The 16,922-nt window shown below is 40.4% G+C and overlaps 1 protein-coding gene across 1 annotated transcript in view; it reads right to left on the bottom strand.

Moving 5' to 3' along the window:
• Positions 1 to 14,729, bottom strand: part of GRM3 (glutamate metabotropic receptor 3) — a 127,932-nt gene extending 113,203 nt beyond the window's left edge. The window contains exon 1 of the mRNA XM_066589906.1: positions 14,262 to 14,729. Within this exon, the coding sequence (XP_066446003.1) occupies positions 14,262 to 14,729 (468 nt within the window). The remainder of the gene's footprint in view (positions 1 to 14,261) is intronic.
• Positions 14,730 to 16,922: the final 2,193 nt, after the last annotated feature.

Genomic DNA, 16,922 nt, shown 5'->3' with positions numbered 1-16,922 from the left:
GTTAAAGAGTACCGGCGCTTGTGCACAATCGGCCATTTTGGGCTTCTCCCGACAGCTGAAGACAGTCCTATATAAGCACTGCATGGGGTTCTCTTCAGGAGACAAAATGACCAACGGAGCACAGGCACTGCAGACTGAAAGTGCAGGTACTCTTTAAGTGTGGAGGCCGGAATATGTGCAAGCTCTATGGCAGAAATAGGATGCTGCACGGCTGCAGGCACACAGGGTGCAGGATGGGAGCGAGGATGGTGGTGCCTGACCATGGTCCCAGCGACAGGTGAGCCAAAGGAGTGATGGGAGCACCCCATGACAGATGTAATGGCTATTATTGTTGTAAGTGAGCTATATAAGTGAATGTAGAATAGATACAAATAGTGTCTTATCTGCTCTGGTGTAAAAGAAGTGAGAATATAAAAGAAAGAATAGCAAAAGAATAAAAAAAATTGCAAATATTTATCAACTGGATAAGCTAAAATTAGAAAATGCAATAAAAAAATGTTGGAGGAAGGAGACACACAGTTAAATCTAGCCCATAATTCTAAATATTTTTTGTATTTATACCAATTTAAAAAATGTTTCTACCCTCAGATATTCCAGGACTTTTATTAGGATATGTTGACATGACAAAATTCACAGAAGAGTTTCTGTGAATCCCCCCTCTAAAAACCACCGCAAAATTTCAATCTTTCTACCACTGTTTTTGCCATTTATGCGCACGCAGATTTAGCCCTGTCAGTATGCAAAATCCGCATTTGGAATTCCTATGTGTTTCTGCGTTAAGACAGGGCGAAATCTGCAAATAGATCCACAGCAAAAACCGTGGCAGAAAGATCCAGATTTTACCACGGTTTGTGGAGGCAGAATTCACAATGAAAATTCTGCGGGGAATTCCGCTGCATAAATATACCCTAATATTAGGCTGAATGCACAAGGGCGGAAATTCTGCAGCAGGATTTCGTGCAGAATTCCTGCCGTTGAACGCTGCCATAGGTTTACATTCGTTTACGCAAACCTATGCAGACTGCCTTGATTTTGATCGCGGAAAACTCCCGCGATAAAAAAATCGAGGCATGTCCTATTTCAGTGTGGGCCTCACATTGACACGCCGGCTCTGCACTGCGCCTGTGCGCCAGCCGGCTCATCTGCAGAGCAGAGTGAAGACAACGGACAGGTAAGCCAGAGGTCACTGCAGGGGCACAGGGTCGCATGCCGCTGCAAGAACCCGGACGTCTGTATTCGGCCTTAGTCCTGGAATATCTGAGAAACATTTTTAAAATAAGTACAAATACAAAAAATGTTTATAATTCTGGGTTGAATTTAACTATAAACAACATATTTTGTGAAACTTTTTATAAGGAAAATGGTGATATTTTTCTTTAGGTTGTATACTTCAGCTAGAGAGTAACTTCCTTATTTTTGATCATTTTTCTTTAAATTATTCATAACGAATGGTAACATGTTAGATGCATTTTGACACCATACGAGAGCTCGTTTTTGTAACACACAAAAAAGCACAAGAACATCCATAATAATTAGGTAGACTAAGAAATAAAATATTCACTGTGGAATTAAAAAAAAAGCTTTGCTCTAGAACTAGAAACATAGATTAGCTGACAAGGCAAGGATTTCAAACTTTTTGTAAATTAAAGGTTCACTATATACAGTATATATAAACGGCCGAGAATGTATTTCTTAGATACATAGATATATATACGCTCTCGTTTACTGGTCTCAAGGTCACATGGGTATTTAAAAGGGTTTACGCACAATCTTCGCATGATTTATTTCCTGTCCTTCAGTTCTATCTGTCTGTTCAGTGTGGTGTCTAACACTCAAAATTAACTCAGTGTCATGGACACAAGTGTTGTTTATCTGAATTTGGTGGCCAAGGAATTGCTAGCTGCATGTGTCTCAACATGTCAATTACTTGAACTTAACTTAATTGAAGTGAAAATAGTTCTGTGTACTCAGGGAGCACCAAGTTCATCAAGCTTTGCATTCCCTAAAAGATTTTCTCTAAGTGTTGTCATTTTTCAAGCTGTAGGTCTTTAATCTACAGGGATCCACCTCAATTAGAACCATATTTTAGCTTTGTCCTTCAAAGACATGTAACTTTCAGACGTTTTTTGCTTAAATTATTTCATTTATCTATAATGTTACATTTTACATTTATTGTCCATAAATTGTAAGAATTTTATAAGCAGGTAAATATGCTTTGTCAAGTATTTTCAAATAATTTTTTTCAAATTTATTACTTTTGTTGCCACCACCGAACCCTCCGAAATTTAGATCTCTTTCTGATACCCTACACGTTTTTCACAATTTTTCATTACTAAACTGAAAAATGTATGATGGCATATAGGCTTTTGGATGCACCCTATAATCTTATTTGCCTAGTCAGCAGCAAAAGTGCAACTTGCTATACTATAATATACTTGAATCCTCACTGTAATCCTAAGTATTACAGCATTTTACTTGTAATGATGATATATGTTCACTTGCAGTGCAGCTTCCTGTCTCAAGCACCATCTTGAGCCTGAGGTTTCTGCTTTCACTTTCATTTTCCTGTACTCCTCTAAATAAGCTATAGACCATAAGTATACATTCAGGAAGATGAGCTGTGATCTCTTCTGTTATAACTATGTAACAGGAGCTGTGTGATCATCAGTAACTGACATGAGTGCCCGTGTCCCCTCTATGAAAAGCAAGTGTGGCCGGGTCCATCATGCAAGATTATGCTGGCTGAAAAACTGACTAGTTTGAGAAAACATAAACCTAAGTAAATTTGAGCTGATCAGAATTGAGATTACATGATCCAACTGAGCTTCAGATAGAAAGGAACAAAAAAAAAACAGGTAATACTAGCTGATTTTTATATACGGGGTAGATAGTTACCCAATGTTTAAAAACAAATCACCAGAGCGGCCCTTTAAACAATTTGTCATAGTATACAAGCTCTAGTGTCTCCTAATCCCCCTGTAATATTTTGCTAACATCTTGGAAAGTATGCCAAATTGACTCTGTCACCTTAAGGCCGCCTGCAGACGAGCGGGTCGGATCCGGCAGCGAGAATTCTCGCCGCGGGACCCGACCCGAGCGCCTGCAGAGACGAGCGTGTACTCACTCGCGCCTGGCGGCCCCGGCTCTTTCATGTGCCGGCTGCGGCGCAGCCGGCGCATGCGCAGACCGGAGCCGGCGGCCGGGTGAGTGCGTGCCCCGCACAAAAATAGGACATGCCGCGGTTTGTTTGCCGCGCGAGATTTCGCGCGGCCAAACCGCGGCCGTCTGCATAGGAGTGCGTATTGTAATGCACTCCTATGCAAACTTTCAGTGGCGGAAATCCCGCGGGAAATACTGCCGCGGGATTTCCGCCCGTGTGCAGGCGGCCTTAATGTCATTAATGAGTGCATACTTTGCTGAAGACCCCTGACCCTTGTGTAGAGATGAGTAAACCTGTAGATTGGAGGAGGACTTCTTTTTTAGAGTTCGTATGCTCTCCTTGTGTGTTTTGTTCTCCTCCTCCAAAATAGGAATATGGTAGAGGAAACATGGTTGTTCAGTGGTTAGCAGTGCTGGAGTCCTAGGTTCAAATCTGTCTGCATGGAGTTTTCAAAGTCCATGAAGATAGATCTTGTTCTTGTTCAAATTTCACCTGGGACACCAGGTCTGCAAGGCAGCAGTGATCACTGAGCCATATCTATTGAAAAACCTTCATCGCTGTTTTTTAAGAATTTCTGGTTCAGACCAAACCTTTTCATAAAATTTGCCAAAGTGAACTTTTCAAAAGTTTGCTCATCTCTACCCCTGTGGCACCCCAATAGTAATTATGGCCAAATCCAAGCATGTTCCATTAATAACTATCTTCTGTTTTCTGTCCTTCAGTCAGTTATTTAACCCATTACACCCATTAATCCCAAACCCATACACCCTCTGTATTATTATTTTATGTAAACAAATCTTTAGAAAAACAATGTAGGTATTAAACATCATTTTAGAGCTTAATCTAAGGGTGCCTACCCACTAGCAATATTTTTTCTTGTGCTGTAAGAGCGAGTGCCTCACAGCGCTGAGAAAACTCTGCGATATCGTACACTTCTCAGTGAGGCCGGTGGCAGTAGCGCTAGCCCCATTAAAAACAGGAAATACATTGCGGACTTCTGCCACAGCTGTCACAGCTGTGACAGAAGTCCGTGATGCTATCCCATTGCTTTCAATGGGGTTGTCGCTGCTCTAGCCCCATTGAAAGCAGTGGGTTGCAGGCAACCCCCGCAGCGATGATTTTTGTGGAAGGGCTTGAAATATAAGCGCTTAGCCAATGACACCAGCGCTTTCTGGGGGGGGGGGGGGGGATTTTTTAGTCCTCGGCCTCCAGAAGACAGAAGAAGACTGCCATGCCACATAGAAGAGCCAGACGACTCTTCTAGGTGAGTATAATAATTTTTTTTAACTTGTTTTTACAGCTAGGGCTGATTTTCAGAGAAGGGCTTATATTTTAAGCGCTTCCCCAAAAATCATTGCTGCGGGGGTTGCCTGCAACCCACTGCTTTCAATGGAGCCGCAGTAGCCACCGTCAAGAAGATGATATTACTTTGATAATTGCTATGAAGACTAGCCCTCAAACCTTGATATGCTAATTTAAAAATCTGTTTTGATTCCAGATAGATCAAACTTCTCTTAAATGGAACCTGACAGGTCCAATAAGCACCATAAACTAAGTGCTTATAAACCAGTGCAGCAAAGTCTGGGGGTATACGTTTTATACTTACCTGGCACTATGTTTCTTTGCTGTCATCCCTGGAAGTTGGTGCTTAGTCTATGAGCTTTCCAATAGAGAACACTGTGTGTCCAAAGGCACTTACTGATGAAAGTCGTGATTCACGACCATCCAGCTTCTTGCATTCCAGTAATGAGGCATCTCTCAAACTGGGTGAAATCTTTTCAATTGCATTGTAGAGGCATCTAGTGGTCAACAAGCTCTACACAAAAGGAAAAAAGTCCACTACACACAAGGAGCCTCTGAGAGCCTTTTATAGACCAAGAGTGGAGCTACTTTTAGGGCCTCAGGTGGCAAGACTGTTCATCTAATCCCACCACAGCTCTAATCATTCGCATATCTGCCTGAGATGTTAACTGCATGCTGAATTTTGCTGAAAAACAACAACTTCTTCTTGGTGCTTGATTTTTTTTTTTGACAATGAGTGTAATTAACAGAGATTTAAAAATACTAATAAATATTAGAAAAATCCGCAAGCTTGGATGACCTAATTAAAATCAATTCACACTTAGGCTGGGTTCTCACGTGCCGGAATCCTGGCACAACGGGGCCCAAAATAAAAGGAGTAATCGGTGGCTTTAAGAACATAGATTTTGCTTGAAGACCTTTTAGGCCCCATAGCACACTTCTAGAGTTCTTGAACGGCCAAAACTATAGAGAACCCCCACAAATGACCCCAATTTTGAAAACTACTACCCTTAACAAATTCATCTAGGGGTGTACTGTGAATTTTAACCCTACAATTTTTGAATGAATCTAAGCAAAGCAGAAGGAAATTTTGGGGGCAACTGTGTCAATTTGAAAACAGATTTTTTTGTACAGCACACGTATAAATGAAGACTTTCATCCCGTTTGTCCCGTGTTCAGAAACATTCCATTGTGGCCCTAATCTACTTACAGGACCTAGGCAAGGCCTATAATGGAGGGAACGCCCGTTGGATTGCAGGGCACAACTGAATAAATTCCAGGCCCCATTGCTCACTTGTAAGGAATAAAAATTGACTCCCTAAAAATATCCCCCTTCTTTCCCCCCATGCCCTAGCGTGCATGCACAGAAGAGCCACGACGGGTCCAGCAGGACCAGTTCACTGCGGGACACCACGGACAAGGTGGGTGAGTAATCTCAGCTGCCCTGATGGATCCGATTAGGGGTTGCAGCAGAAAGATGGGTAGAATGTGCAGAGGTAAGTCATGGCTAAAAGAAGTCTCAATGGTGATCTGGGCACAGAGTGAAGAAAAACTACTACAGATAACTTTGAAAATAGATGACATCACTTGCGATAACTGGAGGTAACTGTACTGTAATAACTGTCAGTGTGTAGAGACTGTATTTGAGAACATTATATAGTAAGTGTTATTTAGAGCAGGGTTCCCCAACTCCAGTCCTCAGGGACCGCCAACAGGTCATGTTTTCAGGATTTCCTCAGTGTTGCACAGGTGATGTAGTTATTGTCAGTGCCTCACACATTGCCACAGGTGTTCTTACCATAGGATATCCTGAAAACATGACCTGATGGTGGTCCCTGAGGACTGGAGTTGGGGACCCCTGATTTAGAGGTATACTAAAACTGAGCCAATGTATCTAAGCCTATGGCATTATAAAAGTTTTCTTATAGAATATAAATAGTTTTTTTATTTATTTTTTTTTTTTTTTGGGGGGGGGGGGGTTCTGGTGTTGTATTAATGTGATGAGATTGATTCTCACGGTGGCCAGTGGCTGCACTGTATGTTTATACACTTTTCCACAGCAGAGAAATCTGTAGTAAATCTGTGCCAAAATATGCATCAAAATCGATATCTTTTTGGTGCGGATTTTTACATGGATTTTGGTGTGGATCCACACAAAAATTTCACCTCTTCAGTTGAAGAGGTGAAAGCTACTGTGGATCCACACCAAAATACACATCGAGGTCCACATAAAATGGTGTGCATTTGCTATGGATTTTTTTCTGCTGCAAATCCGATACATGTAGGTATACCCTATAGGTGGGCTGCTATTAATGGGCCAGTGTTTCAGGCTTGCCCTCCAGGCTAAGATTTGCCAGCCAGCCCCTGCACAGGAATTAGGCAAACAGCATTTGCCAATTTTTCCGTAACTTCCATGCACTTCAGTGGGATTTACAGAAAGAGTGTTACCCTTCATGTAACACCTATACATAACTAACAACGGAGTCACCATTCACAATAGGTAACAGTCACATCTAACCTCCTCCTCACTGCACAATGACCTCTGCAAACATCACAGATAAAATCTATAACACTTTTGCATAGAAGTCAATGGCTCCTTCCTGTCCGTTTTGCTCATTTCCCAAGAGGCTGCTGTAAAGCACATTTACAAATTATGCTAACTGTAGCTCAGGCACAATGGCAGCCCCTTACTTATGTACAGACAATATAATGAAAAAAAAATCTATAATCAAAATAAAAACAAAATGAAAAAACTAATATGTTTCACTATCTGGTTTTAATTCACAAAAAATATATAGGTTATAAATTTCCTTTAAAGCTTTTTCTCTATATGGTTTCTATTGTTTTCTTAAAACTTTTTTAGAATCTGAAAATTTTGAGTTGGCTTGTAACTGCTAAGCTGTTCGAGGTCTGTCAAAGGAAGTCCTTGCTTTAAGAAGATTTCTCAATTTCTTAGGTGCATGCTTTCTGATACAAGGTTATGTAGTTTCCTTCATATCTTGATATCTATCTTTTTACATGACAGGCTTGAGATGAAGTGATGATAAACATTCATAGAATATATCAGGGAAAGTGTCACTCTGTCCCTTCTCATGGAAAAGTCTTGTCAGCTTGCATGTATTGTACAATAGGATTTCTTGACATTTACCTCTTTAAATTTAGAATGTGTGAGTCCAATTGAATATATTTTTCTTCTAGATTTAGACATGTCCTTCTTAGGTGTTTTCATGATAAGGAATACAAAAGGAACTGTAAACCCCTGTGAACTATTTTTTTAAATGGTTTACCTTTGAACTCAAATGAGCCCAGATCTAAATCATGTTCATTGGAGGTTGTTGTTGACTTACGGAAGAAGTTCACCACAGCTATAGCTTCCAGAAGTTTGACAGCTACCGTGGTGCAGTAAAATAGTAACATTATATGTGAGACTGAAAAAAACAAAAATTTCCATCTAGTTCAGCCTAGTTTTGATCCAGAGGAAAGCAAAAAGGTTAAAATAAACAAGTCACTGGGTCTTGATGGCATAGAACCCCTGGTTCTAAGTAAATTAGGTAAGGGGATAGATAGAACATTAATTTAAATATTTAAAGGGGTTGTCCCGCGATAGCAAGTGGGGTTATACACTTCTGTATGACCATATTAATGCACTTTGTAATATACATCGTGCATTAATTATGAGCCATACAGAAGTTATTCACTTACCTGCTCCGTTGCTAGCGTCCTCGTCGCCATGGTGCCGTCTAATTTCAGCGTCTAATCGCCCGATTAGACGCGCTTGCGCAGTCCGGTCTTCTTCCTGGTGAATGGGGCTGCTCGTGCCGGAGAGCTGGTCCTCGTAGCTCCGCCCCGTCACGTGTGCCGATTCCAGCCAATCAGGAGGCTGGAATCGGCAATGGACCGCACAGAGCCCATGGTGCACCATGGGAGAAGACCCACGGTGCATCGTGGGTGAAGATCCCGGCGGCCATCTTGGTAAGGTAAGTAAGAAGTCGCCGCAGCGCGGGGATTCGGGTAAGTACTAAACCTTTTTTTTTTTTTTAACCCATCCCTTGGGTTTGTCTCGCGCCGAACGGAGGGCCTATTGAATAAAAAAAACCCGTTCCGGCGCGGGACAACCCCTTTAAGGGTTCTAAAGTGATGGGATCTGTTTCATTGGATCGGCACATAGCTAACGGGATACCAATATTTAAAAAGGGGTGAAAAGTGAGCCCAGTAAGTTTTACTTCTATTGTGGGTAAAATGTTTAAAGGGTTTCTAAGAGATGCTATCCTGGAGTACCTCAAGGAAAATGGCTGTATAACTCCGGATCAGAATAGAACTATGATGGTTCGCTCCTGTCAAACCAATCTGATCAGCTTCTACGAGGAGGTAAGTTCTAGATTGGACAGGGGAGAGTCATTGGATCTTGTATATCTTGACTTTTCCAAACTGTTTGATACTGTGCCACATAAAAGGTTGGTATATAAAATGAGAATGCAGATGATACAAAATTATGCATAGCAATCAACAGAAGAGAGGACAGAATGCAGTTGCAAATGTATCTGGATAAGTCGGGGGTTGGGGAGAAAAGCGGCATATCAGGTTTAACACTGATAAATGTAAGTTTATGCACATGGGCAGAGGAAGTACATGTCACCATTACACACTAAATGGGAAACCACTGGGTAAAACTAACATTGGAAAAGGACTTGAAGATTTTAGTTAACTGTAAACTTAACTGGAGCAAACAGTGTCAGACAGCTGCTGCCAAGGCAAATAGGATCATGGGATGCATCAAAAGAGGTAAAGGGGTACATGATGAGAACATGGTTCTTAATCTTTACAAATCACTGGTCAGACCACACATGGAAAATTGTGTACAGTTTTGGTCACCAGTGCTCTAAAACCACATATCAGAGCTTGAGCGGGTTCAAAGATGGGCAACTAAAATATTAATTGAAACAGGTGGAATTCAATACCCAGAGAGCTTATGAAAATTGCATTTGTTCACTTTAGAAAAAAGGCTGCTGAATTGCGACCTAATGACTATTAGGGAGCTCTGCCCGAGGATGTGGTGATGGCGAATTTGATTATAGAGTTTAAGAGGGGCCTGGACAACTTACTTGAGCATTACAATATTACATGTTATTGTCAATAATTACTTTAGAAGGGTTATTGTTGCAGGGATTATTCCAATTGCCAGACTTGGAGTGTGGAAGGCATTTTTTCCATTTAAATGAGGAAAATTGGATTTTATCTAATTGTTTTTTTTCCCCCTCCTCTTGATCAACATTGAGGGGTAATAAGCTAAACTAACAGCCTAACATACTATGGAACTGTCTTTTAAAATTATGTCCAATCAAGTGAATTTATTACATGTGAAAACCAGTCAGGTTGTAGAAACTTCTTAAAGATGATCAAGAGAAATGGGAGCCACCCACCTCCCCAGAGCTAAATTTCAAGTGTCATACCTAGAGATGAGCGAACCTACTCGGCCACGCCCCTTTTTCGCCCAAGCGCCGCGATGTTCGAGTACTTCCGTACTCGGGTGGAAAGATTCGGGGGGCGCCGTGGGTGAGTGGGGGGTTGCAGTGGGGAGTGGGGGGGGGGGGGAGGGAGAGAGAGAGGGCTCCCCCCTGTTCCCCGCTGCTACCCCCCGCTCTGCCACGCCTCCCACCGCCGCCCCCCGAATCTTTTTACCCGAGTACGGAAGTACTCGAAAATCGCGGTGCTCGATCGAGTAATTACTCGAAACGAGTATATTTGCTCATCTCTAGTCATACCAAAGGGTCTGAATACTTATGTTACTGTAAAATATTCGTTTTTCATTTTTAAATAATTGACAAAGATTTCTAACATCCTGTTCCACTTTGTCATTATGGGATATTGAGTGCAGAATGATGTGGAAAAACTTGATTTTTTTCTTAAATTTGAACAAGACCTCATAACAAAAAGTAAAAATAACAAAAGGGTCTGAAGACTTTCTGAATGCATTGTAAGTTGGCTTGGAATTGAAGTGTGCAGCTCTAGCAATTGTTAACATGACAGGTGCATTGTGATAACTCTATTTATAGTACTGTAGTAAATTGTAGTGAAGTTATCATCGTAGAAGAATCAGGCTTAGCCTAAATCAGCCATGTTGGCCTCAGTCAGCTATCTTGACCAGTATATTGTAACTAACATTTTAACTTGCATGATTCTCTATTTCATCTGACCATGACCGGGTTCAGACACATGTTTATCACTCATACTGTAAAGGTCTGATTCATCCAAGACTTCAGAGGCCTAAATATACTCCCCTCTGTAGCCTGAATTTCATCTATATAATTAAAAATCCCCAGGAACATCAGTGCTATTATAAGTCTTAACTGTTTCTTTCTTTCTTTCTTTCTCTCTCTCTCTCTCTCTCTCTCTCTCTCTCTCTGGTGTAATAATGAGAAAATTGCATTTCAATGTGTAAAAATATTAGTTGGGAGGGAGACTATATTTTTTGTGTGGAGGAGATGTTTTTGGTGGTCATTTTGAACTCCACGATATTGAATTCAGTTCAGGTTTTTCAAATGGGAAAGAAGTCACGTAATATGTTAGATATCAGTCTTGACTAGGATTTGCCCACTGGAAGTGTCAGTTTTACCCTATCTTTACTTGTTTAAGAGTTAAGCTAGGGCAAAGTTGGTAAATTGTGTCTGACATCCAGGACTTTTGCCATTGACAGATCACTTAACAGTGAGAAGTACCTCCTGATATTACAAGATTTCATATTCCTATCTGTGCTTTCAACAGGATGGCACACATCCGCCCTTTGCTGTGGCTCAACACAGATGGCTGGATGTGCAATTCCTTGTATTTATCCTACAATGTCAGATATACAGCTTCCTGCCAGGCCAGCAGAAGTAAAAGAATGTGTTTGTCTTGGCTGAAGAATAAATGCCATTTGCTTTAAAAAGAAACAACTTGTTCTTAGAATCGGTGATTTCCAACAATCACAATGCATTTAAATATCAAGATAACATTTACTATATTCGTACAAATGATTATATAAATGAGTAAATAAAGTCAAATCCTACAAGTTTCTATACCTGCAAATCTCAGAGAAACCAAACTAAGATCTTAGCACAGACTGCACACCTTAAGTAAGCTAAAAAGGGTGCTCTTGTCTCAGACTTTTATGGTGCATCCACAAGTCATGCCATAAAAGTGAGATAGATGCATGGCCCACCACTAGGACCTGCACCTATCTGTACTTATGTCTAGTTGTAACCCTCACTGTTGTATAAGGTGGCTGGGGTGCTAAAGGATTATGGAAGCAGCCAAGGGGGCTTCACTACATTGTTTTAATAGCTTCCATAGAAGTCAATAGGGGTTACGCAAACAGTGTAGCACAATAAGCTATACAGTTTCCATAACTCTCGAGTTGCAAAAACAGTGTAGTGCAATGTGCTACACTGTTAACATACATGCCATTGACTTCTATAGGAGTTATGGAAGCAACATAATCAGTTGTACTTGGATGCTTCCAACCACTCAACCACCTTGCAACTTTATACAGAGCAATGTTCCCATTATGGCCATGGTTGGCTGAGATGTAAGCACCCCTCTAAGGATTCCTACATGGACACTTTTTAGTTGTGTTTTTGACCCTAAAAAAGGAAATAAAAAGGCAGCAAATTTCTTAACTAGTGCATGTGCTGTTAGAGAATTTCTGGATGGCAATTTTTTCCATGTGCTTTTGGCATTTTACGCCTACAAAAATTTTTATACAAAAGTGCCAGAAAAAACTCTAAACCTACAACCTGCTGTAACTGCAAAACAAATTTCCTCTATGGCTGGGTAATATGGGCTAAAATGAAAATCTCAATTTTTTTCTCGAATTTAATCTCAATATTTATTTTCTTAACAAGCTAAAAGATTACTCAAATGCATTTTTACATGAGGGAATTGCATGCATAGCAATTCCTTAATATATACTGTTTATCTGAATTGTATTGGACAATTTTGATTATCAGTATATATGAAAGGGAGCCTGTCAGTACCTGTGGACCACCAAATCACCAGCATGTCATAACACATCTGGGTTTAATTTTCTAAAGATGCTCATGAAAATGGAGTTATAGCTTACTAGAGATAAGTCAAGGACTCTTCTCCACCAGCATTCAGCGCATATGAAGCTGAGGACAATATTTCTTGCTTTACTGTACATGCTGATGGAGATGAATCCTGGACTTATCTCTGGTAAGTTATAACTCCCTTTACTACAAAATGTCAAGATGAGGCATCTTTAGAAAGTTAAGCCCAGCTGTATAACAGCACACTAGTGTTTAGTGGCCCATAGGTGCTAAACTGTTCCTGTTAAGGAATAAAGGAGCATTCCCACAGTGTTTTTCACTATGCTGTGGGATTCCGTCTGGCGGTTGCAGGTGCCAAAAATAGCACTATGCTGAAACCCCAGAACGGAAATGCATGTAACCATTCGCTGTCATTAGACATCACATTGGTTTCCTTTTGACAGGGTTTCCATTTGTTTCCATTACATTTGGAGTATAGAACAGTCTAATCAATGTAATTCTATACTTCAAATATAACGGGAATAAATGGAAACCCTGTCAAATGGACAGCAAGGTGGTGTCCATTTCACTAATAACAGTGACTGGTTTCCTTAGTTTCCATTCAGGGGGTTCCGGCACCTGCTGTTTCACGCATGTGTGATGAAACTCCCTGAAGTAATCACACAGTGAACATTGTAAAAATGCCCCCTTACTGTGCAATCATGTCTCTAACTGTTATTAAAATAACAGGGTTCAAAAATAATGTACACATGAAGGATGGGGCGCATTGACCTCATGCTTCCCCTGACCACACTACCAGTCCTCACTGGTGAGACATCCTTCGCCACCACTTTGCTCCAGCAGTTCTGCTGTTGGTGCTGAAGAGTCATGACAGTGCTGTATACAAGCAGAGCGCTGATTGGCCCAACATTGGGGCTTGAACTCAGAAGCTCCTGTGCTCCAAACAGCAGCTCTCCTTGCTGAGCTATCCAGTTCCTGCCTTCCTGATTGGCTCTGCGTTACTCCCTTGATTAGACACCATATATAAACCTGGCCCTGCACGATTATTGAGCACCCAGTCTGCCCATAGTATTCTCCTCTGGAGCCCTCCAACTACCTGCTCCTCCTTCTGCAATTGCCACTACCTGTGTACCGACCTCTGGCTTCCCCCGACTCCACTACCTTCCTGCTCCTTTGTTGCACAACCATCGACCTCTGGCTTCCCCTGATCACACTACGAGTCCGTCCTGGTCGCAATAAGAGGCTCCAAACCTGCACCTGATCGTTGTACTGAGTCTCAGCCAATCAGCTGTATAGTTATTTGCAGCACTATGTTTGGGCTTATCAATGCATTACACACTACATCACTGATCCATACTTTAACCAAGGCAGTATCCCACATCTCCTGCTGCCACTTCTTCTCAGCCAAATATTATCTCCACCTACAGGAGCGAGGATAATATTGATTTTAAAATACAGAGAAAAATCTTAATTGTGCTGCCTTAAAGCAGCGAATTCTTCAAAATAATTTGTTTAATCACCCAGCCCTAAATGCCACTGGCCCAAAAAAGGCAAGACAAGTAAAAAAAATTCCACAAAAAGTTGCATTCCTTGTATATTCTCGTACTGATCTACAGTTAACATCTGGCTGCATATTTTATTGCAGCAAAAAAGCTGAGAAATGCCTTCTCATTGAACAAATATAGAAATTTAATTACATAATACATCAGAGCAGTCAGAGCAAAAAAAAAAGATTATTAGATTATATTGCTTACCTGTATAGATACACTGCTATATGAACCACCAATCACTCCAGCAATAAGTAATGGGCTGTTCCCTTGAATGGCAAGTGAACCATCTGGGCATACATATTCTGCTTCATCTACCTTTGTCAATGAAGCCCTAACAAACTCCAAGGATTGTTCCAGTGCATAAGTGTCCCTTGAACAGGTATCCAAAATATGAACACCCAATATTACTCCAGGCAGAAGTGTACTGTCTCTGTTAATATGATCAATTGCAAATAACATAGCTTCCAGCCGCTGTATGCCTCGATCCTCATTAATCCTTCCACATTCTTCTAATCCTGTGCCCTTCTCTTTTATTGGGAATAGACCTCCTAAAACAAGATCACCCTCAAACTTGATCTCTTTCCTCACAAAGTTGTGGTCACTTGAAGAAAGTAAAACTCCTTTGGAAAATAAGGCCAAAACAACTAGTTGAAGGCTGGAAAAAGTCTTCATGATTTTTGCTTCTTGGTATAAGAGTTGCACTTGCAAATTATATATCCATAGCAGAGTCATTTAGGTGGGTACAATAGCATCATATTCCTACAGGGATACAAGAAAGAGATTCATTATGACACATAATCATTATATCAACCACAGCGTACGTGTTTACTAGGTAAACCTACAATAACTATATTATAAGATAAACACAGAACTAGCTAGGCTGATGGTTTGGAATTGAGGCTAATATCTAAAGAGTAATTAAGAAAAATGATCTTAATGCTACTGTCTCCTCTTGGTCTCTTCTGCCATGTGAAATTATTATGTTCAGAACATGTGGAAAAGCCGTAGCTTATAATGTCTACTTGTGCTTCAAATGCAGTAAGATAGGGCTCATCAGCTGTCTAGAGTCAATCACATCTGGAGAAAATAGATCAATCAAGAACATACGTACAGGGTGACTTAAAAGTGTGCAAACATCCATATAGCAGGAAAATGGTTTGGCAGATGGTGATTTAATTCTGCATATAAGATGCGAGGTGGGGGGTGGAAATCTGTTTAGCCATGTCACCGTCATGATGGCCATTTTGAATGCCACCATCTTGGAGTCCACTTTAATTTTTCCATTAAAAAAAGGTAAGTGTGTGGTATACTTAACTGGCAGGGACTTTCACCAGAAAAGCCATGTTGTCTTCCATTTTAAAATAACTTTATTAGTTCTCATGTTAACACAGTGATTTTTCTTCATTACAGACAATGTGAATGACGGCGTAATGTCAAGCACAATATATTCAGATCATTCTTATGTCATTCTTATTTACACATGTCATCGCCACAGATTTCAATCAATAGCACCCAACCAAATCTCCCATTACCCACAATACAGTTACCAAACTTCTTTTTCAATTCCGAGAAATCAGTTCTGTTACTTAAAAACCAAAATCTTGATGATCAAAAGCTATTATTGATGAAGCATCAGTAACTGCTTTTCTGGCATCATACAGCACATTTTAGTTTGTCAGTGACAAAACTTGTTTAGCAGAATTTGGAAAGAAGTTTGGTAACTGCACTGTGTGCAATGGGAGGTCCGGTTGGGTGGCATTAATTGAAATCTGCCGTGAAGAGACATGTGCTTTGTTAAACAGAAGGACGATTGCATGTAATGAAGAAAATCACTGCCTTAACATGATAATGAATAAAGTTATGTTAAAATTAAGCACAGCATTGTTTTTATTTTGAAATTCTTTACAAGTTGGATATATCACACACCTACCTTCCCACTGGAAAAAAATGAATTTAAGATGGCAGCCTTCAAAATGGCTGCCCTGTTGGTTACATGACCTAATAGTTGTCCCCCCCCCCTTCCCTCGCAGCTTGTATGCAAAATTGAATCACCATCTGCATTATATCTGCGTCTTTCCACATTTTTGGGATGCCCTGTATATCAAATGTGGGGCAAATGCTACCAGATGGATACAGAAGATCAATTAATAAGTTACATCATATTTTAGACTATTTAATTCATATGAATGGGAAGTACCCAAGACCTCTAACTGCAGTGCAATACATTGCAGTATTGCCATTGAGAATATTTGTGTACAGTACAATAACATGCCAGATATTTGTGTAATTGCATTTTAACTGTCACTTAATATGTTGCTTACATGGCATAATAATGCAATGCATTTGAAAACATGCATACACAGCATGACTATGCTACCAGTACATAATGATAGCTATAATTACTGCTACAACATTTTTGCAGGTGATTGGGGAATTTGAAGCCAACATTAGCAAATTTAAGGCTAAGCGAATTCATTTGGTGAAACAATAACTGCAGTGCATGCTAGCAGTTGCTGCAGGGTAGAATCCAAGTTGGAGATTTAATTAGAGAAATGTCCTTGGTTGATTGTCACATAATGAAACAAATATGTCCATTAAAATTAATGAGACTACGTGTATAAGCATTACCAATAACTATGGACATGTGGTAATCAGCATTTGGCTTCTCTGAGCAGGAAAAAATTATAATTTGTAAACACAAATACATCGCTGTTACTAAAACATAAAGTCATTTACCCTCACAGAACCCAAATAGTACTCTATATAATGCATAAACAGTCTGTGAATTGCTTCCCAGAGAAAGACAAATAGAACATTTTTTTCTAACGAGGCAAGGGTGGATTAAAGAGGTTGTCTGGTTACTGG

This window comes from Eleutherodactylus coqui, chromosome 2 (assembly GCF_035609145.1).
Source record: "Eleutherodactylus coqui strain aEleCoq1 chromosome 2, aEleCoq1.hap1, whole genome shotgun sequence".
Taxonomy (NCBI): Eukaryota; Metazoa; Chordata; class Amphibia; order Anura; family Eleutherodactylidae; genus Eleutherodactylus; species Eleutherodactylus coqui.
This window is presented reverse-complemented; position numbering and strand designations above follow the sequence as displayed.